The sequence below is a fragment of the Anabas testudineus genome, chromosome 19 (assembly GCF_900324465.2).
Source record: "Anabas testudineus chromosome 19, fAnaTes1.2, whole genome shotgun sequence".
Classification (NCBI taxonomy): Eukaryota; Metazoa; Chordata; class Actinopteri; order Anabantiformes; family Anabantidae; genus Anabas; species Anabas testudineus.
Window position 1 is genome coordinate 4666776 of NC_046628.1, and position 27914 is coordinate 4694689.

At 39.6% G+C, this 27914-nt stretch overlaps 1 protein-coding gene across 4 annotated transcripts in view; it reads right to left on the reverse strand.

The window, feature by feature from the left end:
- Window positions 1-603: 603 nt before the first annotated feature.
- abcc3 (ATP-binding cassette, sub-family C (CFTR/MRP), member 3) overlaps window positions 604-27914 on the reverse strand; it is a 36758-nt gene continuing 9447 nt past the window's right edge. The window contains exons 2-31 of one of the 4 annotated variants that reach the window (XM_026350558.1): window positions 26766-26942; window positions 25977-26102; window positions 25140-25277; window positions 22985-23110; window positions 22699-22760; window positions 21917-22048; window positions 19853-20107; window positions 17576-17753; window positions 17263-17424; window positions 17073-17165; window positions 16422-16625; window positions 15655-15801; window positions 15469-15556; window positions 15110-15176; window positions 14876-15002; window positions 14115-14291; window positions 13719-13886; window positions 13101-13284; window positions 12879-12987; window positions 12399-12555; window positions 11891-12098; window positions 9293-9606; window positions 7402-7601; window positions 6510-6636; window positions 4419-4520; window positions 3717-3863; window positions 3469-3627; window positions 2382-2548; window positions 2077-2271; window positions 604-1395 (exon numbers count right to left, since the gene is read on the reverse strand). In XM_026350558.1, the coding sequence (XP_026206343.1) occupies window positions 1284-1395; window positions 2077-2271; window positions 2382-2548; window positions 3469-3627; window positions 3717-3863; window positions 4419-4520; window positions 6510-6636; window positions 7402-7601; window positions 9293-9606; window positions 11891-12098; window positions 12399-12555; window positions 12879-12987; window positions 13101-13284; window positions 13719-13886; window positions 14115-14291; window positions 14876-15002; window positions 15110-15176; window positions 15469-15556; window positions 15655-15801; window positions 16422-16625; window positions 17073-17165; window positions 17263-17424; window positions 17576-17753; window positions 19853-20107; window positions 21917-22048; window positions 22699-22760; window positions 22985-23110; window positions 25140-25277; window positions 25977-26102; window positions 26766-26942 (4608 nt within the window). In that variant the 3' untranslated portion in view covers window positions 604-1283. Of the gene's footprint in view, window positions 1396-2076; window positions 2272-2381; window positions 2549-3468; window positions 3628-3716; window positions 3864-4418; window positions 4521-6509; window positions 6637-7401; window positions 7602-9292; window positions 9607-10716; window positions 11028-11890; window positions 12099-12398; window positions 12556-12878; window positions 12988-13100; window positions 13285-13718; window positions 13887-14114; window positions 14292-14875; window positions 15003-15109; window positions 15177-15468; window positions 15557-15654; window positions 15802-16421; window positions 16626-17072; window positions 17166-17262; window positions 17425-17575; window positions 17754-19852; window positions 20108-21916; window positions 22049-22698; window positions 22761-22984; window positions 23111-25139; window positions 25278-25976; window positions 26103-26765; window positions 26943-27914 lie in introns of those variants that run through there. The other 3 variants (XM_026350559.1, XR_003298263.1, XM_026350560.1) reach the window with 3 other exon arrangements.

Sequence of the window (27914 nt, forward strand, 5' to 3'; positions counted from 1 at the left end):
CCGGGGCCATCGGCATCTGTCAGTTATAGCACGTCAGAGATAATCAGCATGAGAAATTCGAGAGAATTCGTTACCACAGCTTCTCTGTGAAACAAGAGGTATCTTGCTGTGAGGAATTTGAGTCCTGTCATTGTGCTGCACTGTTTCTATAAGATCATATTACATTTCATAAATCCTGAACTAATAACACCAAGATAACTGTGATCAAATGAAACACATTCTCTGAAAAATATCCATGCGATCGTTACACACACACAGTGAAAATGCACGTATACTTTACGTGCACTGTAACTTCCACAGTGGTCATAACTGTAGCCTTGTTATATTGTGACCTGCTGAGTCCAAATAAGAAATTAGGGTGAAAAAAACCTCCTGCCAACATAATCAACACTGCAGTACACAGGTTTATATTAATACTTTCAGAGGTTATTACAGTAGGCAAGTGTCTGTGGAAGAGACTGGAGACAGCAGCAAATTTTATTTCATTAGTTTTAATTTCCAGTGGATTGCTGGTTGACCGTGAGCGCGCTCTAGTGGATGACTGGAGTAACTGCACTCAATTTGTTGACTATTGAATATAGTGACTTTAAGACATCACACAACCAGTGTTCTAATTCTTCTTTTTTAATAAAGGCATTGTCATACTTCATATTTGGTGGTACACAATTCAAGTTTTTTTTTTTTAATAGATTTGGTTCACAAAAGAATCACATTTAACTGAGCAAACTTCCCTAGATGTGACAGATGTTTAAAAAGTAGCTTAAATAATGATACAGTACAAAAATAAGTGGGTTTTTATCACAAAAGTGTATGTTTTCTTATGAGGAAAGTACAGTGGCACAGGATTAGACGTCGTAGAAAAAATAAAACTAAAACATATCCTCCTTTTCGTGCTATTTTTGCACCATATAGCCGATTAATAAATGATACATTCACTGGCTTTTTTCATCTTATTGGCAGAAGGCACTACAGAACAGATTTGGATCAACTAGTACTTGCACATATGGCTTGTTTTTCTTTTTTTTTGTCTTTGCAGAACAGTACAGTCAGTGCCAGAAACATAAGACAATCACAGAAGAGTGTGTAAATGTCCTGTAGTGGATCAGACCAACGCTGCTTGTAATTGGTAACTGATCCAAGTCTGTAAAGGTATTCAGGCTTAATACAAAACCAGCAGCAAGTGCGCTGTAAAACTACCAAGTGCATGTTAAAGTTCCACTGCCAGGTGTCAAACTCCTGATCCTCAATCATGGCTTTTGTAACATTGGGGAAAAGAGGAGGTTTTACTGCACCAGTCCAGCATCTTTCGCCATGCCATAGAAGATCCCTCTCTGTGAGATGAGGTTCGTAGGAGTGTCAAACTCTGCAATCTGTCCCTTGTCCAACACCAGCACTCTGCAACAGAAGAGAAGACAATGATTTAATGTCTGTGCACATTTCAGACCTATGAAATACTATTTCATACTGAAATATTCTCTATGAACTCTAATTAAACTTTGATTAAGAACCATCCTGCTTTTCAGACTGTCAAACATAGAAGACAAACAATCCTGACAAACATAGAAGCACAAGGTGTGGAATAGGGACTCATTTATAAATTTTTGCTGGAGTGTTTAGCTTGATGTTTAATATTTTATCTGAGGTTAATTATTCCTGTGAGTGAAGGATTTTTTTTGTTTCATTATTTTGCCTTGTGTTTTGAAAGAAAATCTAGTCTGACATGAGAAAAAACGGGATCTAAAACATTTCTTGGTTCTTCAACCCAACAGACCTTCTAATAAACTAAAAAGGAGAGTCCAACCACATTTTGTTAGAGTGTGTGAGACTGCAGAGGCATGAGCATGTAGGTGACACAACACACAGGCCTAGCAAATGATCCAAATAATTTCACTGAGCTTCAAGTGACAGTAACACACCAAGAAAATGTAACAATGCACTAACAAGGGGAGAGACGAACAACAGTGAAACCAGGTGAGCACAAATACACAGAAACACACAGAAAATCTAAGTTCTAATTAAGACTCCTTGTAAGAGATTCCCCTTTCCTTTCAATTTTCAAGTCTGAACATATCCAACCTTGTGTAGTCCATGATTGTGTTGAGTCTGTGTGCGATGGTAAAGACAGTACAGTTTTCAAACTGAGTCCTGATGGTGGACTGGATGAGATCGTCTGTCTCCAGGTCTATAGCAGCTGTGGCTTCGTCCAGGATAAGGATCTTGGTCTTCCTCAGGAGAGCTCGAGCCAAACACACCAGCTGCCGCTGTCCCACGCTGAATAAACACAACAACAAACATACAGTTTTGAAGGGAAGATTTAGCGAGCACTCTGGTAAGCTGCTCATCCAACACTGGTTTACTGTTCTACTCCTCTGTGATCATACCTGAGGTTCTCTCCTCCCTCTGAACACTCCAGCTCCAGCTTTGCTGGGTGGTTGCTGACAAACTTGTGGAGGTCAGAATGTTCCAGAGCTTTCCACACCTCTTCATCACTGTACTTCTCAAAAGGGTCAAGGTTCATTCTGAGGGTCCCAGAGAACAGAACAGGCTCCTGTGGCAGAGGAAAGGCTGCATGTTTAGACAGGAAGACTCATACCTGTACACTGGATATGACGCTGTAAATACTGGCTCTGACTGAAGCAGACGTTCACCTACAAACACTTCTAAAGCTAATTAGCTAAAACTATTTATGGCTTTATGGAAGTTACATGCTGGAATTGTTTCTTGGCTGGGCAATGGACCTCCTGCAGTCTCTGCTGGTTGCCAAGACCCCATGAAAGTAAGAAATAGTTCCAGCACATAACTCAACATAAAACCACACATTCTGTTTTGTACATTTTGGTCTGGTCTTTATATAATTTAAACAAAATACTGTACCATGTATTTATCAGTGTGTATTAGAGTTGCTGGAAGATGATCCTATTTGCTTTGGACAGAGCCAGTTTGGCTTTTTTTTTTTGTTTTTATGTTAAGCTAAGCTAACATCTGTTGTCCATTGCTACATATTTAATGTACAGACAGTGGTGTGGATCTTCTTGTCGCACTCTCAGAACAACAGGAAACAAGTGTTTTCCCATAATGTCAGTGGCTGGATAGCACAGTGGTAAGATCACTGCCCTCCATGGAGAGACTAGGGTTCAAATCCTGACTGGCTACCTCTAGTAGAGGTCCTTAGGCAAGACCTCCTCGCGCTTACCCTGCCACTCACTTGTAAGTCGCTTGGGATAAAATCCTCTGCTAAATGTAAACGTGTCAAAGTTGTGTTTAAGTTAATATTAAAACTTCAGCACTAATATTTTCATTCAGTTTTCATTTGCTGGAGCCAAAAACCACTTACACACATTTCAGAAAAGTAGCCAAAAAAAATATTGTTGGAAAATCTGGGATGATGATTCTTAACACTCTAGCCCTCTGCTGTGATGAACTTTACAGTTTGATGTCTTGTGAAGAGTGTGTGTGAGTGGTGTGTACCTGTGGAATGATGGTGAGTTTGGACCTCAGGTCGTGCAGACCTATCTCAGCTATCTTCACCTTGTCGATGGTGATCTCTCCTGCCGCAGCTTCCAGCAATCGGAAGAGGCAGAGAGTCATGGAGGACTTGCCTGCCCCTGTACGTCCCACGATGCCAATCTGTAGAGAAACACAACAAGAGTCATGATTAGTGAAGCCATTATTTTTACCCATGATACCTTAATGATTACTCCACCACACCTCCCCACCTTTTCTCCTCCTTTGATGTCCAACGTTAGGTTCTTCAGGACGAGGTCCAGTCCCTCTCGGTACCGAACACTGTAGTTGTAGAACTGCACATTCCCCTCCATGGGCCATTCTGGAAGCGGCTTCTTGTCCTCCACATCCCAGGGGGCCTGTGAGCACAAACAAAGAATTTGGGACAAGGAAATTTTTTTCAACAGCTCGTTGGCCTGCTGGGCTTTTAGCAGAACTAATTTGTGTGTCAGTCAAGATATGTCAAGGATGTCTGTGTGTTAAAAGTCACTCAGAGTGGCTAAAGATTTACTACACTATGAGGACACTCTACACTAACAACTACAGCGGCTATGGAAGGGCCACTTATTGAGCTGGTTGGTGAAAAGTACACTGAGTACAGTACAAACGCTCTGTCTGTCTTATGTAACAGAGGGGCGCAGGCTGGCACCAGGTAATCTAACATTTCTGGATCTAGTTAGAGTTTATAGGTCTTGTGTTGTTTGAAAACAGGACTTGGCAGTAGGACAGTTTTCTGGAATGTGGGTAAATACATACTTTACTTTTTACTTAAAAGCAGCACAAAGCCAACACTGTTTTACTTCTGGAGATAAACACATGGACTGTCCAACTCTGTAGCTTGTGTGATATTACAAAGAAACAGAAGTGGACACATCGTGTCCGTACACGCTCAACACGCTGCATTTATAATTTACCTCTGTCTTGGTCTCGGAGTACTCCTTTACTCTCTCCACTGCTACTATGTTACTCTCCAGATCTGAAGTCATTCGCACCATCCAGTTCAGCGACATTGTCACCTGCAAAAACAATAAAGGCCGGTTTGTTGTATATAAAAGACAGGAGAATATTGCATCTAAAAAAAAAGACAATTTATAATTTGATTTTAAATGTTTTTTCACACATTTAATGAGTAAAAAGCAATTATATGGGTCTGTACATGAGTAACGGGGGAATTGGCTGAAACAGCAACCTGAATTTAAGGAGGAGTTAGCTAAAGGTATGATGAAATAAACTTTTATTTTTATTGGTGTTAAACATGAAAACATGCACAGTCATACAAACATGATCATCTTTTTACAATGTAAAAGAAGGAATAGAGCATCTAAGAAAAGTAAGTACAGATTGATGCTGCAATCATTGATTTTCTGGCCACTTGGGGGCAGCAGAACAAGCTGTCACTTACAAGGCTCTGACATACTGTAGCTTCTTCTTTAGCAGCTTAATAATCCAGTATGCTTACTGGCTAGTGGTTATTTGGTGCTAGCTAAGTACTGTACTGATTGATTGATTGATTGATTGATTGCTTGATCACTTTTGCAATTTGTGATTCTACTGATCACAGTGTGAGTGTATGTGGGATGAAAACATAATAATAAACTAGAAGAAGCTAAATTAACTCAACTGACAAGAGAAAGCCCTATGACAGTTTGTAAACAATGATACACGTTGTAAAAAGTATTCATCAATATTTTAAATACAAACATTTAAAGTGTAATCAGACATTACTCATTTTAAAATACGAGTCATTAATGGTAACGTACAGTGTACAGTGCTTAAAAGTCTGTAAATTTAGAACTATATAAAGGGAACCTAATTAAACTAATAAGACAAAACTTATAATAATAATATGATCATTGATACCTTGAAAATTTGTGCAGCAAACCCTTATGACCCTTATTTTCAGTAAGTGGTGTGACCCCCTTTTGCAGGGATAGTTTATCAGTGCTGCACTGCACATCAGCTTAATAGGATTTTAGCCCATTCCTCCTCAACAGCTTCAACTCAGAGATGTTTGGTTTCCTTGCTGAACTACCTGCTTCAGGTCTTTCCATAGCATTACTATAGGATTATGGTTTAACTATTGCTTTAACCATACACCTTTGGTTGCGTACTTGTCTTGCTGGATGATCCACTTTCTATTAAGCTTTAGTTTGTGGATAGATACATCGACTGTTTCCTGTAGAATTTGCTTGTACAACTCAAAATAGCTCAATCAGTAAGCTGTCCTGGTCGAGAGCGGCTCGATAGTGAGCTGGTAAGATCGCTGCCCCCCATTCAGGAGACTGGGGTTCAAATCTGTAAATGTAAATGTAGGGAGCACCCAAAATCGTGACCCTGCCACAGCTGTGCTTCATAGATGGGATTAGTTTTTTATGCTGGAATGCTATCTTTAGTCATATACATAGCCCTTCTCATTTAAGATAAGAAGTTCTACTTTTGTCTCATCCATCCACAGAGCAGTCTTTTAATCTTCTGGATGACCACAAACTGTAGCAACTGACAAGCAGCCATGTTCTTTTGGAGACCAGTGGCTTCCTCCTTGCAACTCTGCAATGTACACCATTATTGTTTAGTATTCTCCTTATGGTGGACTCATAAAGACTGATACTGACCACTGGAGAGGCCTTTAGTTTTCTAGATGCTTTCCAGGGGTTCCTTGTGAATGCCCAGCCTATTACATGCCTCTTCACACCACTTGAATTTCATCCCAACCATGGATACATCTGACTCTAAATAGCTTATCAAAGGAAATGATAATCCTGGCGGATCACATACTTGTGCTACACATAATACTGGATCATTTTCCTTAATAAATAATGTTCTATATATGTTTTAAGTTTTAGGTCATATTCATGCAGAAATAGAGAGAACTCTAAAGCGTTCACAATGTTTCAAGCACCACTGAATATCTTAACCTTCACCCAGGGTATTTATGTTAGAAATAATAATTTATGAGTTCTTCACCACATGCAGACCAGATCATATTACAGAAGTTAGTAGTGTACCTGTAAAGCGTAGGACACTGACAGACCGACAAGGCCAGGGTTCAGACTTTCCTTCCCAGTCACAGCAAACAGGGCAGCAAACAACACAATGCAGTTCCCGATGAACTCGATACGTACTCCGAGCCACCTGTATAGCAGAGTAAGAGGTTATCAGGAGTCTGACCTGTAGGTGAACTCAGCTTCTGGTATAGATATGTCTGTGCAGTAAGTGAGCACTGTAGCAAGTGAACTCATATCGCATTATGTGAATTTCTAATATTTGATGTGTAGTTAAGTAAACTCTGGCCTCTGCAGTGAGTCTCTATGATCCTGGTGTATGTTTATATAGTGAAATTTGTTAGCAGCTGTGTTCCAATGTTGAAATGGTTTAACCTTCGCCTCTTTCACCTTCTGCACACAGTTACTGGTCTGTAATAACTGCCATAGTGTTTTAGTGGAGAGCTTCCAAAAAAAAAAAAAAAAAAGATTAGACTTATGTATGTTATGAACTTGTTGATATGAAACACTAAACACTAACACCTCCATCATGATGGATGTAACTCTCCTAACTCGCTGTCATTTGATTCGAGTTCTCACAGATTATAAGGCTGATAAACATGCTACTAGAATTAAATGTCTACTTACAGCTCTCTTCATCCTGCAACTGTTTTCACTGGATGAGGAATTATATTAAAACTGAACGAGAATAATATAATACATATAAATAATAAGCACCAACCAACAGTTAGTTACCACTGTAAACATGCTGTATCATCCTGTCATTGGTGCGAAGAGCTTAATCACCACACCAGTGGCTGTGTGCAAAAGGATCAACGAGAGAGAAAGAGATAAACCCTTTTCAACAACATTGGAACACAGCAGCTGTCCTGCTGAGCTGAAACAGAAGACGTACCTGTTGGACACTATACTAGGGTAGTAACTCTTTTGGTTCTCATCCACTTTCATATCACTCATCAGAACAAAGGCAGAGTGTCGGCCATAGGCTCGGATTACACTAGAGCCAGTGATGGTCTCAGAGAAATGGGAGTATATGGGAGAGCGGCTGACTGACTCCAAACGCTTTAGCTGCCGAGAGGTGGCAACATAAAATCTCTACAGGCGGTGAGGGGGAGAGAAACAGACAAAACATTACAACTGAACAAGTCACATGTGTTTCATTCAAAAATGATGCACATGTAAACACTCACATACACACACGCACACATACCTAGATAAAGAAATGCAGTGTGAACAAAACACCTGCAATGCTCATTTGATATTCCAATTTACACATTGTTGCCTGCTAATGTCGCATCAGCTCCACACAGGTGGTGACTTCTACGACTAAGCAAATGCAATTTGAATTGCAGATGTTTTGCTTTTTTAAAATCACACATACCTTTAGCAACAAAATCAGAGCAATCCAATTATTTTTAAATGTCAAAAGCTTGAAGCAACATTTTGTTTTTCCCTTAGTGCCCGCATGCTTCAAACAGAAGCCCCTCTGACAGTCAGATGACAGACAAATGCAGCAGAGATAAAGGTCATGCAGGATGGGAACCACAACAAAACCAACAGAATGAGTTTGTGTTAGCTTGGTTGATTTTAGTCATTTTGGCTAGTACAGAATAAACAAAGTATGCACACAGACCCAAAACACCCCACAAATCTCTGCTCTAAAATCACTTTATGGACTTGCCCATATATTTATTGTACATTGTACAAGATGCTGTTGACTGACTCTTTGGAGACTAAATCTTTTTTTTTTTTTTATCCTGTAAGTCTTCTCTAAAAACTACAAAACCTACAAGTCAGTGAGTTGAAACTATGCATCATACAGATTTATATGAAATGTGCTACTGTATGATTGATGAACTGTTGGACCGATGTCAAAAGGTCGAACTGAGAGCTAATGTGGTTTGGCAGATAACTAACATAGCATCATATATAGCCAATGAGGTCAAAGACGTATCTCCAGAGGTTTTGTATGTTACTTCAATAAGGTTTGGGGACTCCCTCCAGGATGGTTTTCACAGGCATAGTTGTACTAATTGTTATGAGCAAAATGAAGATCATGTGCTCTTTAAAATTAATGTACCAAAAGAAATCTAGCAAACTGGGTCAGCTGAAAGCCAAGTACAGCTGTGTGTTTTGATTCACCTGATCTATATTGGAATCAAAATGGCCATAGCTGATGAAAACCATCTACTCGCAAGCTATTAACCTCAAATAATGCAACACAAAGAGAAGCCATAACATAATTGACTATAAATCAATCTGAAGCAGTCAATCCAGCTCTGATATTTTTTTCCTGACAGACCTGTAGCCTGAGCCTTAACATATCATCACTTCTACAACCCTCCAGGTTATTGACCGAATATGAATTAGATCAGTCTACAGACATATGGTATAATCCTGTCTCCAGATCAGCCCTGTCACTGAGAATTTATGAATTATTCATTATTATTTCTATTTGCCAATATCAACTAATTCCAATTTAACCGTTATGTTTTGTATCTAATTAAATGCTTCAAAGATTGTTGGTGTAACCACCTGAACTTAGAGATGCTGCTGACTAAAGCTCCCACTATGTCAAACTACAGACTGAGCAACGAAGGCCACAGTCAACTATGACTACTGGACTAGCGGAGAACAAACCACACTACAACTACTGCAACAGAGCAGCAATGATCTACTGGTCTATCAATTAAACCACATGCATCAGTCTAGCAACACACACACTCAACAGCACTCTCAGACATGCATGTTGTATTAATGAGTTAGCAGACTCAATTCCTATTTACCTGAACCCACCAATAGAACACCATTAACGGGGCTATGACTATGAGGAACATTGGGGTGAGGGCAGAGCATATGAGCAGCACATTCAGTGTGTACCAGAAAGTGCGCATCCATATGTCAATATTTTCTGGGATATGGGAGTCTATAGCATCCACGTCTTTGCTGAAGCGGTTTAGTAACCGCCCAGTGGGGGTGCTCTCGAAAAAGGCCTGCGGAGCTCGCAGGACCCCATGGAGCAAGTTGCGGTGTGTGAGCTTGGCTGCCCGCAGCATACTGTAGCCCCGGCATAGCAGGCAGTTAACCAACAACAGCACACCTGTGAGAAGGGGGGAGAGGAGGGGGAGGAGGTCAAGTGTGATAACACAGCAATACCTGCATTAAATGGATTAGGACCTGTTCCTAATGTCTAATGACAAAGTAGCTTTCTTTGTAAGTAATGAAGTTACTACAATCATTTGTAAGTAAAATAACATGAGGCCAGGGATCTAAGACTATTCCTGTAGACAGTTTCTTAAACCCACCTATTATTCAATTGGTATATAGTTTTAAGTTATTTAATTTCCAATTATCTACAAAGATGCAAAGTCATTGCCTAATTTAAATTTAACCAGATAAGAAGAATCACTGAAGGTCACCTTCTCCCTTCATAGTAAGGATTTAATCAAACCCTGACTAACTTTTAACTTGAGTTTAAAAGACTCTTTAAATATTCTCTAAGTCACACCAACACTTTGAAAGCATTGAACAATTTAAGTAACTTACAGATGTTTTGAACCTGAGATACATACACACAAACTATTATATAGCCAGACAGCCACTTTCAGCATTCCAGTCAGATCCATTTTCCCAGAAAACACTCATGTACAGAGGTTCCACAATAAACACGAGCATAGGCACACACATTACTTGTAACATAATCCCTAAAACAAATTCACCCTGAAGTTGGTCACCATGGAGATACAATGAGTAAATGTCCAGTAATTGTATTAACACTGGTTCACCACTAGAGGGATGTTATGGCTCGCTTATGACTAATACTCAAGACTAGTATCTTGTGCATATTGGGGACAGATCATATTCAACAATATGGCAGTGAGCATATCTGTGTGTGTGTGTGTGTGTGTGTGTGTGTGTGTGTGTGTGTGTGTGTGTGTGGAAGGGTGTGGAAGCAGGCTGTGGGCAGGACAGGTAGCATTTCAGCTGCGGAGAGAGCAACATGAAAATATAATTGGAAATAGTGATAATCGCAGCAGCAGATGCTCATCACTGACAACATCACAGGCTGCAGAGAAACAAAAGCTGCTGTGCCACGGTGCATGCATCATGCCATTCCAGGAAGAGGAAGACTCACAAATTTGCAAAGAGAAATAGGAATAGAGGGTTGTTTGGCACATGAGCAACATTTTCAGCAATTTTCCCCGAGTACCTGGACAAAGATGTAAATGAAAGCCAGGGGTGCTATGACAACGGCAAAGATGGGTGTACTGGAAATAATAACTATCATGGTGGAGAGAGAAACGAAGAAGGTGCCCAGGAACATGAGCACAGTGGCTGGCAGGGCCTCATCTATCACGTAGATGTCCTTGGAGAAGCGGTTGATGATACGTCCTATAGGCGTGGTATCAAAGAAAGACTGGGGCGTGTGAAGTTTGTTGGTGAGCAGGTTATGATGCAGCTTCCTGGCTGCGCTCATATTCCCCATTGCTAGTGTGAAGGAAGAGATCAGGACCAGAATACCTGGGATAGAGTTGAACAGGATGAGCAGGAGTGGAGGAAAAAAAAAAGAAATCGGAGAAGGAAGAATTTTATTTTACAATGTGAGAACAATGGAAGTACTAGTAGACAAAGGCAGCGTCTGTCCTGAATGCAAAGATGTCAAGGTTCACTGAAAAAGGAATAGAAGGAAAACATTATGCATCACATACGTACACAGCACCCATGTGGAAAACAAACACAATCCACCAAACATTAGCAATGCATGCTAATGATCAGATGTTCTACTGGTGCTTCAGGTTTGTGTATTAAAGCTAGGTTTGGTCAATATCCTGCGGCCCACAGCCTCTCTCCAATGAGACTACTGTATAAAGAAAAAAAAGCCCTGCAAAGCAAATAGTTCCGTTTATTTCAATGAACTGTGCAGCAAGGAGCTTTGGGTGGAAACAGTGTTTGGCATCATGGAGTTACACTAGGTGTTCGGGTTCAAATAGATTTGTTTGTTGTGACCACACAATAAAACTGTAAAGACAGTATGTACCTATGTATAAAAGGCAGTTTCTACAAAATTGTGTACATATAACAATAAATGTATAAAATAACAGGGTCAGTGATTTAGTCTGTTTATAGATAAACTACTGTGTCCACACTGTTCAGAATTAAGAAAGCTGTCACTCAGTCTAGCGGCATATCTTACTGATTGTTTTCAAACAACACTGGAGCACATATGAGCTAAATTAGGGTCTATACTCACAGACCTTACAATGAATGTACTCAATTCACTGACACAAGTGTTGGTTTTAGTGCATTCATAAAAATCACCGGCCTTGTTTCAATTGCTTTTAAAATTATCAATTCTCTCATTCAGTGTTTGTTGTGACACTTACCTTGTGCAATGCCCAGTGCTGCATACACCCCAACCCTCATATTAACATTTTCCTTAGTTTGATTTCTTGTGGCATCATTGGTCCACTGGCTGAGCCAGATGTTTGCGCCGATAGCTGCACCACTCTGGCAGCCATACAGCAAACAGATGACCACTGATAGCAGTGGTCCCACTGCCTTGGCATACTCCAGATAAACTTTAGTTTTCACCTGGTGAGGACAACCAGGACAGAGTCAGTTTGGTCGAAGTCAGTTTAAAGCCCATTACAAAAGCTTAAAAATATGTTTCAATGTGGATAAGATTCTGTGATGTTACACTTCTATGAAATAATAATAGTACTTGTCTGTTTTTGCATTATTATGGAGCTGGTTTGAGCATGTTGATTTTAGGATTTGGACCCAGTAAATAAACCCTTAGAAAAGTGGAGGCCAAAGAGTAAAAAAAAGGCAAATTGTATTTCTGAAAATAAAATAAGTTAAAACTTTGTATATGAGCTCTGATAGACGAACCCTGCCAGTTTCTGCGGTCTCTGCCTGGATGAGTTTCTCCATCTCATGTGGTTTCTTCTTCTCTTGTGGCTCGCCGTGTTTCCTCTGACTGCAGCCGTGCCTCCTCACTGAGCGAGACCTTGTGCCCTCTCCATCTGCTGAAATGATGCTGATCTGTCTATAAAAGGGAGAGAGCGAATAACTTCATGTCAAAACAGTACGGCACTCGTTTGATTTAGATTTTATGCTGTAAGTTATGCAAGAAAGTACTGAATCGTTTATGCTTATATGCAGGACTTCAAGCAGATTAGTACTTAAGTATTTAGCTGTTACTGACCAAATATCCAGTCTGTCACTGGTCTGGTGTACCAATGTACTTCACAGGCTACAGACATTATGATCACTTTTTATATTATAATCATTATTAGTTATCATTATTAAAAGTATATTTACAATGTAGTTAAACTATAAACAGTAACAGTGTTTAAATATTTCCAATACCTTATGAAATTTCTCTTAGCTTCATTGATCACTGGTTCACTGTCTACCATGTCTATGTGGTTGCTAAGGGCATCATCAGGGAACATTTGCTCATCTTCAATTAAATCCTCTGTAAAAGCAATGAGAAACACAATGAAACAATGTCAACGAACAGGCTCAGTCACTGTTATGCTTTGCACTCATACTGTATGAGGTGTCATATAGAAGGAGGAGACACTCTACCAGTGGCCTCGTCCTCCTCTATGATGTCCTCCAGAGTGTAGTTCCTGAGAAACTCTGCAAAGGCTCCGTTCTGTTTCAGCAGCTCCTGGTAGGAGCCCATCTCTGACACCCGGCCCTCCACCATCACCATTATGTTATCAACCTGAGGCAGGAAGCTGATGCCGTGTGTCACCAGTATACGTGTCTGGAGTCAAAAAACAAAAGATACCCCTATTGTTACCTTATACACTACACAAAGAACTAAAACAAAGCAGACACCCAGACAAACATAAACACACCTTTTATTATAGGCTCAATGACACAGTCAGTGGTATCATATGTGCTCTTTCTCAGCAGAATGCTGTGACGCAGAAACACCCCTAGTTCTTATCAGAAATTGGTATCATAAATATAAAAACACAAGTAATAAACTGATAAAAGCACAAACTTCCTCTACTGAAACAAGACTAGCAGTCTACGGTTATGCTAAGAGCTGTATGAGGCTGTATTAGGGCATAGGTACACATATGCTAAATGCTGAAGCTAACATGCTGATGTTTTGTAGCAACATATGCAGCATTTCATTTACCTCTACAGGGGCTTGAACTGTGAACCTATCTTTAGTTAGACTCTCCTCACCTTGCCTTTCAGCACCCCCTCTGGACCAATGAGGTTGTCAAAGATGTGCTTGGACACGTGGGCATCCACAGCAGACAATGGGTCATCCAGCAAGTAGACATCAGCATCGCTGTAAAGAGCTCGAGCTAGACTCACCCTCTGTCTCTGCCCACCAGAGAGGTTGATACCCTGCAACATTGAGACAGATTTCCTTTGACCACCAATGTAAATCTTTTCAGTTACACTGTTTCTTAAGGCAAAACCTAATGATACATTTTTAGGAAACTGATAAAATGTCTAAAGCCGGAGATGATTACATACATCAAGAATTACTGAAAAGAAAGCAGAACCAATGCAAACTGCTGAAAGCGGTCACCTAGTAAAAGAAAGGAAAACGAAAGTGCTTGTCTTTTGTACCTTCTCCCCTATCTCAGTCATGTCTCCTCCAGGCAACACCTCTAGGTCAGGGGTTAAGGCACAGGCTTCCAGAACGCAGCGGTACTTCTGCTCATTGTAGGGTTTCCCAAACAGGATGTTGTCCCGCAGCGTGGCATTCTGTATCCAGGCCTGCTGAGGTACGTATGCCACTGATCCCTTAGGAGAGAGGCCGACAAATGTTTCTTAACACCATGAAAGATCCCATTGTTGTCAGGTCATTAAGTTCATTTCTATATAGTGCTTACAATCTATTCTATGAAAAAATATTTTTATAGTCCAGCTTATTTTATTGTCCTAGCTGTTTCTTTCCCATGTCACTGATATTTTCAGAACTGATGTTACTTATCTTATCTTCCAAAATGTATTTGTGCTGCTCTGTAAAGACAATGGAAGCCTATTATGTATTAACTGAACTGTTCATCCATGTACAGTGCAGTGGATTTAGGGCTTTTTCCCTGAAAATGCGATGAGAGAGGATATACTGAACCAAAAGAAGTTATGATCTTTTTTTAAGATTATTATGATTATTATTTTTATGTCATTACGGTAACTTGACAGTGTTGAGGCAGACAGGAAATATGAGGAGAGGAAGGGGATGTGATATGCAACAGTAGTCACCATGCTCACTAAAACTGGGGATGTTGCGGTTATGTGTCATGAACAATAATCATTTTGGCTGCCAGTGCGCTCCAGCCTTCAGATTTTGGAGATAATTCATCAGAAGTATACTGTAGTCCTACCCGAATTGAAATGTCTCCCTCCAGTTTCTCCATTTCACCCAGCAGTGCAGAGATGAGGGAGGACTTCCCACAGCCAACGTGGCCCACCACTGCAAGCAGGGAGCCTTGAGGCACCATCATGTTAATGCTATATAAGACATAGTCAGAGTTCACACGTTTTAAAAACAGCCTCACTTAGCACAACACAAACAGATTAAAATGCATATATACAGTACATAAATCTAGATGGCATACTTATGCAGAACAGGAGGATCCTCTTTAGCCCAGGTGAACTTGCCATTGACAACTGTCACTGAATACTCTGTTGATCAATAAAACATTATGTGAATTTATTTACGTCATGCTTTGATGTGGTGTCAGAGAAACTGGGAAAAGGACTGGAAGGTATTTCCCAACTACTGTATTAGTCATTCAAAAGCTCTTCAGGGTGTGAGTCACTTGGTGAAAGGTGAAAGAAGCAGTGACTTTGCAACAAAGGTTTGTGTTTTAAGAGTTTACACAAAGGAAGGTAATTTAAAAGTTCTCCTGAATGCAAAGTCGTTATTAAGCAAGTACACTGAAATCAGAAATGTAATAAAATAATAAATGGACACCTGTGGCTGTGTTCTTCCTGTCTACTGAATTTGGATCCAGCTCATCATGGCTCAGGAAACCCTGGACTCGCTTTAGTGAGACACTGGCCTGAGGCATAGAATAAACACACCTAATGAAACCTCCTAAACAAGCAGGAAACAAACAAACAAACAAAAAAGAAACGGAAAAGAAAAACACCAACCCACCTGTACGATGCTGCTGATGACCTGGGGAAGCATGTTAAGGGGAAACCTGAGGATGTTGAAGAGCGAGAGCGACACAAAGGCCTTCTCTGCATCCAGGACGTGGGTCTCATCCACATACACATACACGGCAAATGTTGTCAAGGCAACCTGGAAACACAGTGACAAACAGGCCGCTCAGACATCCAAATCCATCCTTTTGGCAAAGATGCGAACACACGCAATGACCCCATTAGCAACAGCTGCTGATATTCACCACATTACTGGAGTTTATATTCAATGACATTCGCCAGATGTTTGCTGGCAAAGAGTGTATTTATCTGGCAAATGAATTAAATGCTGTCACGTGACCTATAAACCTTGACATGACTGCAATAGGCACCTTTCAAAACAAAAAAGGAGCAGAGCTTTCCTTAGCTGTCATGCCATATGCACAATCAAATGCTTTTCTTTATACACAACTAACACTCCTGATTCAAGTCATGCGTTTCTTTAAGTTTATGAACTGGGTCAGTAGATGGGCAGCTGGCTGAAGTGGTGAGTATTGCTGCTATGACATTTGTACTTGAGCTTTGCAGTAAATTATTTTATTATTTTAACTAGGTCAATAGAGGGGCCAGTAAATTTGACAAATTTAATGTCAAATTCCTATTTAAACAAACATAACCTATATTCTCTTAATAAAAGTTTAACATCTTGTTAGCATTCAGTTTCTGAACAATCAGTTCCACACAACAAAGCCAGCTTCCAGACATGTGGACTAAGCCTACCAGGAAAGGAGCACTGGTCCAGGCCATAGTGGACAGAGCTCCCAGGTAGGCTGTCTTGCGCAGCACGTTGAGCTCCTTCTGTCGAATGGCCAGGACCTTTTCTTTGAAGGAGTCCTCCCAGGCGTACAGCTTTAGGACTTTGATCCCGTTCAGGATCTCATTCATGAGTTTGATACGGGAGTCCTTGTACTGCATCTGCTCCACCTGGGAAAGGGGTAGAGGGGGACGATGGTGAGGACAAAAGACAACTGCTCTTTGTCTGCAAATTAATTTCAAAAACTCAAAAACCAAATGCAAAAATAAATCAAAGTGGCAAAGTGGATTACTGTGGATTTAAGTTAAAATATGTCAAACCATGCAAAATTAACCACACTAATTAGTATCGTGAGATTAATTCAAATTTTCAAAATGTACCAATAGTCACATATACAACACTCAGAAATGAAAACTTGATTTTTAAATTAATTTTATCTTGTCAAACGGTTACACTAAACTGCCTCATGTCAATTGAATGTATACATTGAATGTATAATTCAATGTCGTGGAACCTGTTGACAAGATAAAATTAATTAAACTCAAGGTTTCATTTCTTGATTTAAAATTTTTTTTAAAAAGAAAAAGACTGCTGAGTCCTAGTTTGACTGGTTATACCTGGTAGGCTCGGGTCTTCATGGCAATGACAGCATTGAAAGGGATCAACATGATCATGACAGCCACTCCAGCCAGCACAGAGGCGCCGAGATTCTGTTTGAAAATGTGGAAATGGAAATAAATGTGTCTCACTGTAACTACCTACAGTTTATTACTGACCAACTAATTCCTGTATAATTTGAGGACACACCTGCCAGAGGAAAAATAGTGCCAGCATAATCTGAAAAGGGGCAGACCACAACATGTTGAGAAAGGTGGTGAGGTCCATGAACCTCTGTGCATCCACAGACATCAGGTTGACTACCTCTCCCACAGTAGTTGAACGCTTAGCAGCGTTAGTTATTGCCAGTGCCTGCAGAAAACAAAACAAAAACTATCTGGTAAGTCTTTTCTTGAAGCACACTGCATGTCGTCTAGAATGAAATTGACAATGAAATGTTTTTGGGTGTGGGTGTAAAAACTAAACTAGATAACAAAAATATGAACATTGTTGCACGCTGTACCTTCCTGTAGATGGCTCCAATGACAGCTGTGCGTACATTCATGCCAGTGACAAAACAGTACTGAAAGTGATGGTGGAGGATGAGAGTCTGCAGGAAAGCTGTGAAGAACATGAGGAAGGCCAGAGTGTAACCCCACCAATCAGGAACACCCTTCTGTTTAGTGAAAGAGATCAGCATCCTAGAAAAGTGACAAAAGGAAAAAGTTAACAGTCTATAGATAAAAATAGAGTAGTGCCAGGAGAATAATTTCAATTTCTCACATTGACAGAAAAGTTAACATTGCCCTGCATCTCTATGTCCACCTAAGGATACAATCTCATCTGTGGCATGTCTGTTGGTTGTTATTATAATCAAATCTGCCTCATATATCCATTTGCTAGTTTGCAGCAACATCTAATTGACACCTACAGTATTAACAGATATCAACAGAGAAACTACTGCTGATTCTTCTGATAAAACCTCATCTTTGCTGCTCAGTTTCCTCAAAGCACTGGGGAAATTATCTTTGTGGTTTTTATGTGTATATGTATGTGTGTTTTGTCACATGTCCTTGAAACATAAAGAGGTTTATGCTTTGCTCATTGCTAAGTTGACATGGGTGACTTACTGTATTCAGTGGTTCAGGAAGCCTGCAGGTTATTTTAAATGCTCAAATTCTTAACATAGCATACCATAGTTTGGCTTGGTTTATTTGGGGGCTCTGGCAACATGCAGCACCAACCTTAGCATGCTAATTTAGTATGCTGTTGACTAATTAATTAGTTAATTGTCATTTGGAATGCTGGTTTCATATAACATCAGCATAATAGGATCACACATTATTCAAGTTGGTTACCCTAGTGCTGACCTTACCTTAATTACCTTCTTTTGTTGCATTATGTTTTTGGAACAGTTCATTACCAAGACACAAGAAACAGTGTACAGCTCATCACTTACCAAATTAATAAATGAACATTTTTTGTTTGGTGTTAATATTTTATTTAGACTATTATTTTGATGATGTTAGAGGTTCTAAATATTCAACAATTCTGTCAACAGCTGTTGACACATCTGTAATTCTTTTAACCAAAAGAGAGATACTGTTGGCATCAGACACTCATGTAGTATTTAGAAGGGTGTGTTTTCTTGCATACTAAGGTAAGGAAGATGATTACAGTAACACACTAGTTAGCTGGTGGATGTTGTAAGCTGGTGGTTGGTGGCTAGCATGATCTGAGAGGGTGATGTAGATAAAAGTAAATATAATTTTGTTTTATTTTCTGAAACCATGTTTTATTTTCTTTGTTTAGAATGGTGAAGGGATATAAAGTAATTAGTAGTTGTCCACACCAAAATAATTTAGAATAAAAAACTATTAATGATCAGCCATTTATAAACTTAGTTAGTAAGTTTAAAAAAACATTTACTGGAAATGTCACGGGAAATTTTATTAATCTATTTGGTCAGATAATTCAGAAATTTGCTATAAGTGACAAACTGTGGATTTATATGCTGATATAGAGATAAAATCTTAACAGTCTCAACAGCAATCTTACACCTGTGAGTGGATGCTGTAACAGAAATGGCTTCCTTTCACCTTGAACGAGAAGTTAATTATTATATTTAAATCTGGATATATAAATTATATTCTTACAAATAATAGGTCAGCACTAAGGTAAACAAGGCATAGGATGAAGAAACTTCCCAATTTGTGAACATTTGGTGATAAGAAAATAATTAAAATCAATGAATTAATTATTTGTTGCAGACACAAACCAGTATATGCATTAATATAACAAAGTACAAAATACTTCAAATCAAAATGATTCTAATATGGTCTCTTATTAATAATGTTGTTGAACCACATGACAGTAAGTAACAGAATATATACAGGAAAACTATGTGGTGAGCCATCTCTGAAAACTGATATCACTGATACACTGATACTTCTTTAAAGATAAGGCTTTCACAGAAGAGCTGCTATCAGTAAATTTCTACCCTGGGCCATTAAAAGGTTGAAGCGGAAACAAATTATTTTGCATCCTGAACAAGTATAGTGAGCATAGTAAACAAAGACAGCTATTACACTTTGGATAAACCAAACCAACATGCAAACACACAAACACAACATGCAAACACACAAACACAACATGCAAACACACAAACACAACATGCAAAAACATGCAACCCGAAAATAGGATTTGATAACACTGGAACAATGGGATGTTTGTTGGTGTTGGTGCAAATATATTGTAGCCAGGGAAGCACCTACAAGTAACATGTGACCTTTCTTTTTACCTGAGTAGCTGAGGGTTGACAAAGGTAATGAGGTCCTGCAGGAGCTTGAAGCCCGAGCCAATCAGAAAGTAGGGTCCGAAAGCTTTTATGAGTGCGCGTAGGAAAGATGGCTGCCGGGAAGCAGCTTTCTGATTGGACAGCAGCACCTCTACTTCCTCCGGGCTGCTTTCACCTCCACCCACTCCTCCTGTGACGTGGTTGGTGGTTGAAGGCTGTGGCTTAGAGTACACAGCTTGGCTCGCCTGATTCTGCTCACTGTGGAAGGAGATTTTGGGAAGTAGCCCAGGGTAGGAAAGAGAGAGAGAAAGGAACAGTTGTGAGAAGATGAGGAACTGAGTGGGATAGGGAAGTGATAGTGTTACTAATTCACATTCGAATGTATTTAATCACAAAAGTGATCAAAAATATCCTTTATTTTACTTGCAGTTGGGGAAGTGAAGCCAGGATTTGTGAGATTTAGCTGAGTTCTGTTTTACTGATTTTCTTGATTGAGTTTTATGACTGGATTTCTCATTACAGCCAACATGTAATTTCTTAATAGATGATTTACTTGAGCTGGTGAATAAGTTACAGATGTGTTGTTCGAATGAGAAAAATGCATCAATAACATAACAGTACACAAATCTACACAAATATAACCTCAAATGAATGCTAGATGTGCCAATATGTGACTGTCTGCTAACATGTTAGCCATAGATTGTGATACATGTTTCAGCTGCTTTCAAATGCTTTTTAATAAGACAGGTTTGAATTCAGCGCATCTTTGGTCATCTGTTTAACAGCTGAGTAGCAGTTCGGAAGGACAGCTAACCTAACTGTTTTGATTTAAAGGAGAAAAACATCTGTTCAATAACAATAAAAGATGCAGTAATTAACTGGAAGGAAGTTGTAATAAACTGGCTTAAGTTGTGGCTGAATTGCAGTAGGACTGCACCTGTTTGTCACTGCTAAATAATTTATTAACTTTTTAGCTCTAAATTGTATCGCATCTAACAAACACCATTATAATAAATACCTTTAGCAAGACTGGACCGAGCAGTAATATAAGCACCTTGACAACATTCAGTGTTGTGCTGTATTTCTCATTGTGCTCTCAAGGCAGTGGGACAAAATGCATGAAATACTTCAGGCTTTATGTGAAAGACATGTTTAGCAAACCTCACAAAATGCAGGAGTCAGATTCCAGCAGTGAAGTAATTGGTGACTAAATTTCAACAGGAAAACTGCGAAGGAGTTCAGCTCGAAGCCAAACAGGTTTCCAGTCCTCAAGTGAAAAGACCTAATCAGGCTTTCCCATCTCATTTTACAACTTGTTCTCAGTTTGAAAGCACAATGAGGCTCTGACAGGAAAACTGCAGCGCAGAGAGAGGAAGCTGCCTGATGGAGGTCAGTTTAGCAAACTCGCTGAGTCTGTCTACATGACACTGGCTTTTTGCTGTAGTAGTACAATGTACAGAAGCGCTGTTCTCAGTTAAGATAACAAATCTCATTTCTGTTCTATCATGTAGCAGAACTGTTATACTGGAAAGAAATATTATAAGGAAAGCTTTGTGCCGAGTAGTGGGCGATGGAGTTGAACTTTAAAAGACAAAAATACTCCTCACTAAAACAAAGCAATATGTTTCACATATTCTCTCTAATATCTGGATGAGATATTGTTTATATTGCAGTTAATGTGTTTGAATCTGTGTTTTGTTTATATTATTTTTACACAGTAAGACAAACAAAGTATGTTGCAGGAATTGTACTAGTTTCACATGCTGGATTGGAGGTATCCTGCTGCTAGGGTAAGAAAAACATACTCATGGTTTCACTTGTGCAAAAAGGGGATAAACATTCAGCTGCACGCACGCACACACAAAGAGCCCTGCCCTCTGAGAAAACATCTTCTCTCTTCTCTGTTCTGACAAGGAAGCAAAAGGAGGGGGGAAGCTGACTATGGCAAGATCTAATCCTCGACTTTTTTCAAATACAAAAGCAAAAAGGAGCATATTATCATTATGTATGTGGAACTGTAGTTGCAATTGTACATCCGTCTAATCTCCTCCTCTTTCGTAAACATACCTCTTTGCCTTTGCCTGCTCCTTTTCCCATTCCTTGAGGAGTGTGGGCACCATCGCCTTGGAGCTGTCACGTTGGTTCAGAGACCACAAGTCTTTAGCCTCCAGGGGCATTTTGTAGCCTTTAATTGCCATGCTGAGAGAGGGAAACTGCAGTTTAATTCAACTTGGTACATTAAGCAATTCAACACAGTTCAACAGCGCTATTTACTGTAACAAATGGGGTCTTGCTCACAGAGTTTTCTGCCTCCTCTTGCTTAAATCTTTTTTCAGTATGTATTCTTCTGTCCCTGTGTAAGTTCCATTTGCTGGTCAAAATTAGATTCTAAAACTAAATCCCTTCATCTTAGAGCCAACTTAGTAAGAATTGCTTTTCACAGGCACTTAATTGAGTTTCCAGGATTTCTAATCATCATTATGCACTAGTGGATCTGATTTCACCGGAAATTGGCTTGATGCATTTTCCGGCACAAGGGGAGATTGGCTTACACAACAAAATGGGAAGAAGATGCTGTACTTCCATCAGAAAAGAGGGATACACACCAGAACAACAAAAAGACAACTGTTGTTGTGAGGCAGAGGCAATGTTATTTTGCTGTGTTATGTATTTGTAGTAACTCATTGCCATTATATAGTTTTTAGCTCCTACAGTACAAAACAACTTCATTTTTATTTAATGTTGAACAGGTTGAAGCTCTATATGCAAAACAAACGACTTTACTCTGTTGGTACGTCTACTGTGTATATAGACATGTGGTGCAGTGGTAGAGACCAGTGGGAACCCACCTCGTGAACCACCAAAAGGTCATGCGGGATAGAAAACCAGCTGTGGTTTCAGGGCAGGGATTCTGAGGAGAAAAAAAAAATGTGCAAAAAAACAAGGCCACAGAGGTTAAAAAGGGATAAGGATGACACCAGTTAAGTAACAACTGTGTCATCTGTGTGTATTCATTAGTGTGTGACCTGCTTTAACCAACTGAGAGTACATTTATTATGCAATGTAAGCAGGAATACTAGATATTCTCACACACATATTTCACATATGAACACATCTCTGAGATGTGTAACTCACAGGGTCAGTGACAACATTGGAGAAGAGAGGCGGCTTCTCGTTGAAGCAGCAGAGGATCAGCTCACAGACCACCAGGGTGAAGTAGAAGTAGAACGTTGTGAATCGCAGCTTATCTGTCACTTCGCTCTGAAATGTAAAACACGGACAAACATACACACATGCACACACACAAAGAGGCAAGTTCAGACAAATTTATGGGCTTTACCTGCCAAGCTGTGCGTTTACATGCAGGCAAATTAGACATAGGTGTCATGAACAGTACAGAAGTGAACGTTTTTCATATGAAATAATGAATGGTCATAAAAGATCATACAAGAAGAAGTCAATACAGATAAAAATGATAAAATACAGATAAAATGCACAGCCTGATTGCTGGTAGTAGCTAACAAACCCAGAACAGCAGTGCTTTAAGTCAAATGCTAACATTTCTTCTTTATTAGTGTTTTTTTATTAATCAACACTTTACATACACATGAACTGAAGGTCAACTTCCCTCCATTCATTTTAAATTCACAGAACAACACCCCTCCAGAGACAAACACAGAGGGAAGTCATTCATTTGTCTTCCTTCCTCGTTCGGGCACAAACGTCTAAACCAAGTTGAACATAACAATGATTAGATACATCACCCCTGACAGCACTAAATAATTTTCTTCTTCTGAATCATATTTGTGCCTGGTCTCATTTTCTGGATCAACATGATTATAACAGCAAAGGGACTGCATTGGCTGGAGCTGGCCTCAGCACGTGACTGCTTGGTAAACTGCCTGTATTACTCACACTCTCACTAATTGTTTGAAGCCCTGCCTACATGTCTCTCTCACTGATGCATTGACTATTATTCTTTTGACAGTCAGACACACCTTTGCACTCTGACATACTCCTGCAGGCTGAATAGCTGTAATCTGCTGTGAATTGACATAGTAGTTGTTTAGCCAATACGCAGAAAGCATTTGACTGGATGAATAGAAGTCTTAACTAATCAGATGTATGTAGCCTATGTGTGGTATCTGAATGACTTGCATTTTTCCATATATGAAATGGGTGGTGACTACTTTAATCACTGGGAATGCATTTTTTTCACATGATTTAGTAGACTAACCACCATAAAAACAACAAAGACATACCATGTTAGCACCATGACAGAAAGATCAGAATGAGGTGAGGTTATCCCTGACTGCACAGAGAAAAGAATATGAACCAATGTGTGGAATCTACAGCTCTGTTTCCAAGAAGGTTGGGAGACAAACAATGAGCTTGGACAGAAGGCAGCAATGTTTCCTATCAGGGATGCTCTTCTGATACCAATCACAACACTGACCTGTTGACAATCAACCTTTCTTAAGGACTACACATCCTTTCCAGTGTAAACCTGGACAATTTGGTTTGGACTATAAATTCATTTATTCCTGAATTTTCCACATAAGCACTTTTAGATCACGTTAGTTTCTTCAAAACATCACTTGCAGCCTTCGTAGTAGGCTGGATCAGTTTTATAGGTCACTAATCACTTTGCACCCAAAAGAAAGAAGGATTTATTTCGGAGTCTTGTAATTCCAGTAGATTAAAGCTCTGCAATTTTAAAAGCCAGGATTCTGAACACCTAGCCAAGTAATGACCAAGATCAGTGGTATTTATCAACTCTAGCGTGTCAATCCCCACGCACATTTAGCTGCTTCTCGTAAACGGTAAAATACTGAACATTTTTATCCATGTTTTCCATAATGTCATCCTTATTCTTGTGTAACTTTCTCCAGCCTGACGCTTGTCTTTCTGCCTGCAGGGTATGTTTCGTGTTCTGCTGTAGCTCTGCTGGTGAGCTATGCAGAGCTACAGGTGAGATAAGTATGCTAGAAACAACAGGCCTACTATTCCCTCACCACACTCTGCTTAACAGTGGCCTGGGCTGACCCCTCCAAAACATTTACTCACTGTAAGCTGCAAACCAAATGCTGAGACAGCAAGACGAACAAAATGAAGAGGCAGAGTTGACTGATCCAGTACTCTTAAACATTAAGAACACTAAGGTGTATAACAAAAGTCAAGAAAATGGTGGTTGTGAAAATATAATACGAGATATATACTCGGGGTAAAGAATAACAGGCCGAAGTTGATGACATGTAAAAGGCATCTGAGGCCTATAGTGAGTTCTCACCTGGCTGGAGGCCTGTAGGATCTTGGAACGGAAAGGCACGATGGCACACAACACAGACAGGAACCAGAAGATGAAGAGAACTCCTGAGGACTGGACCCCACGTAACCTCTCAAACTGGATCAGAAACGTGGCCAAGAGCTGAGAGAGGATGGTAGGGCACATTACACACAGGAAGAGAGGGGGGCAGCGGGAAAGACTGAGTTAGATTAGCCACGACAGAATCACTGAGGTCACGTAAGGTAAACCACAGTCTGACTGGGTCTTTCATGCTGTCTTTTCCTCCACAAAAAACATAAGTCAGAAAAGTCCTGGCTTTTCTAACTTCTCTTTAACCCAATGTAGCCTTCAGGAGGGCTTCAGACAAACATAATGCTCTATCTGAACACTTGCAGGTTGGCTGGTACTATTAGATTAGATTAATACTACATACTACTGTAATTCTAAGAGGGTTTGGTGTCGTTTGCAATGTTTTCACACCGGTGAAGTGGGTTGAATCTTTTTATAGTTCAGTATTGGTAAAGTTTTCTTTTATTGTGTTTTCAGATACAATCTTCACCTCACTGGGTGCTTTGCATCAGCTTGTATTTGTGTATGTAAAAAACTGTATAATTTATTCAGGCAAATATGCATAGTATACCTGTAGTGTGCCAATGTTGTTTTTAAGTTACAAATTATGCAAAATGATGTTTACAGGGGATTGACTATTACATGTCAACCATAAACAAAGAGTGTTACATCAAAAAGCAGGACCACACATGATCTTGAAAAGTGGCTTCTGTTTTAGGCGTGCATGTATATTCCCATGCAACTGTGTTTAGATGGGGACTGTATTCTCACCATGGTCATGCCGAGAACCAGCGGGGTGACGAAGTAGATAGGCGGCTGGCTGTGTCCATGCCGCAACTCGTGGAATGTGTAGAAGAGATCTATCCAACACACAATCCATAACAACAGGCCAAACACCTGAGAGCAAACAGACGATGGCAATGGGAGGAAAAATGAAACAACAAACATGAAATATAAAATAACAGAGGGAAGCTAAGGCCATCTAAGCATTAGTGTGCATGTGCATTAAAAATGTATCTTATAAATTTAGAGAAACACTATCACTCTCCATCAGAATTAGTGAAGTACTGATTAAACTGACTCATAAGAGAAGCTGAGGGTGCTAGGTAACTAACAGTAACCAGATATATCTAACCATACATACTGTGATGGATCCTATTACTCTTCAAGAGAGAGGGTTAGAGTTTGCAAACATTATATGGACAGTTTGCCTGTAGTAAATTTACACCTACAGAGGAAAAATGTGGAGTCTCGCAAGGGTAGTACTAGTAGCACCCAACATACTGCAGTCTGTTTGCACTTTTGTTCTGTGACTATTTAAAGACATGTTTGGATGTTACAGAAGTTAAACCCAAAAAAGTGCAAGTTATATCACATTTTTTTGTTCAATTGAGATTATTTTTTATTGTCATTGGTGATGTTTGAAAGTAAAAAATATGTATTCAGACAGAGAGTGCGCATTTGATTAAAGACTGTATCTTGCATTTTGTGTATGAGGTGTCTGGACTGAATGAATAAATGAATGAGTGAATAAATGAATCAATGGAAGTCCCCTCTCACCGTTTTGAACCTGTTCTTAATGGACATCATGATATAGCCTCTGTTGTTCCTCTTAAGATAGAAGAGATAGATTGGGCATACAGCCCATAGGTAGATGCACGGCAGCCATGACAGGACAGAGAGCTGAAAACACTCCGGGAGGTCGGGTCGATCTGTGTGGAGTGTCTCATTGGCTACCTGCAGAACCAAACAAAGTGGGGATAAACACTTTAGTTTACGGAACATTATGTTTTATTAAACAACCCCAACCCCTTTAATAGTAACCACAAAGAAGCAAGTTGGGTCGGAGTCACATAGGTCAGTCAATATTCTTCTCACACAGAAGTTTTATTTACTGAGAATGTTAGTCAGGCTTCGCAAACCAAAATCTGGAACAAAAAACACAGTTCAGTTCAGACTAAATTTCATACATGAACAAACATAACTCCATAATATTTACCTATTACTTTAGTACGAGGAAACAAGAATGAGCTTATGTGACACACAAATGTAAATCCAGAGTTTCAAAACATTTTACACCATTTTACATCAGCAACACAGATAGCAAGGCTGCGATATTGTTCATTCATATGAACAGATCTTTCAACAAATAAAGGCATGAAGAAATCTAAAAGGTTAAAACATGTGGCGGACAACCTCCATGTGTTAATATTAAACATTTCTGTGACACTGAAGGAAAACAGTAGTCATTTATTTTGCTGCTGAACAATAACTGACCAATGCCGACAACCGGAGGAGAAAGGTAGACATAAATCATAGTAAAACGCAGCCCTGACACAGTTGTTATAAGTGTTCCCCTGGACAAACACAGTTGAAGGCCCACCCAGAGATAGAACCAAGATAAACACAGCTGCTGGCCTTCAGCCAGTCTCTATGCATTACCACACCCATCTGCTGAAGCGTGTGTGAAGAGCTAAGTGTACGTAAAAGTGTTGTTGTGGTAGAGAGGTGACAAGTAAAATTAGTCGTGCTGATGTGTAGGCAAGCTGTAAAATGTCTCTACTGCATATCCTTCAAGTTCTTGGAACTGGACAGCAGAGATTTAGAGAGAGAAAGCATCTTTTTTTTTTTTTTTTTTTTTTTTTTTTGTTGTTAACAATATTTTGGCATCCACTTATTTTTTTTATCTTGATATTTGATTATAATATG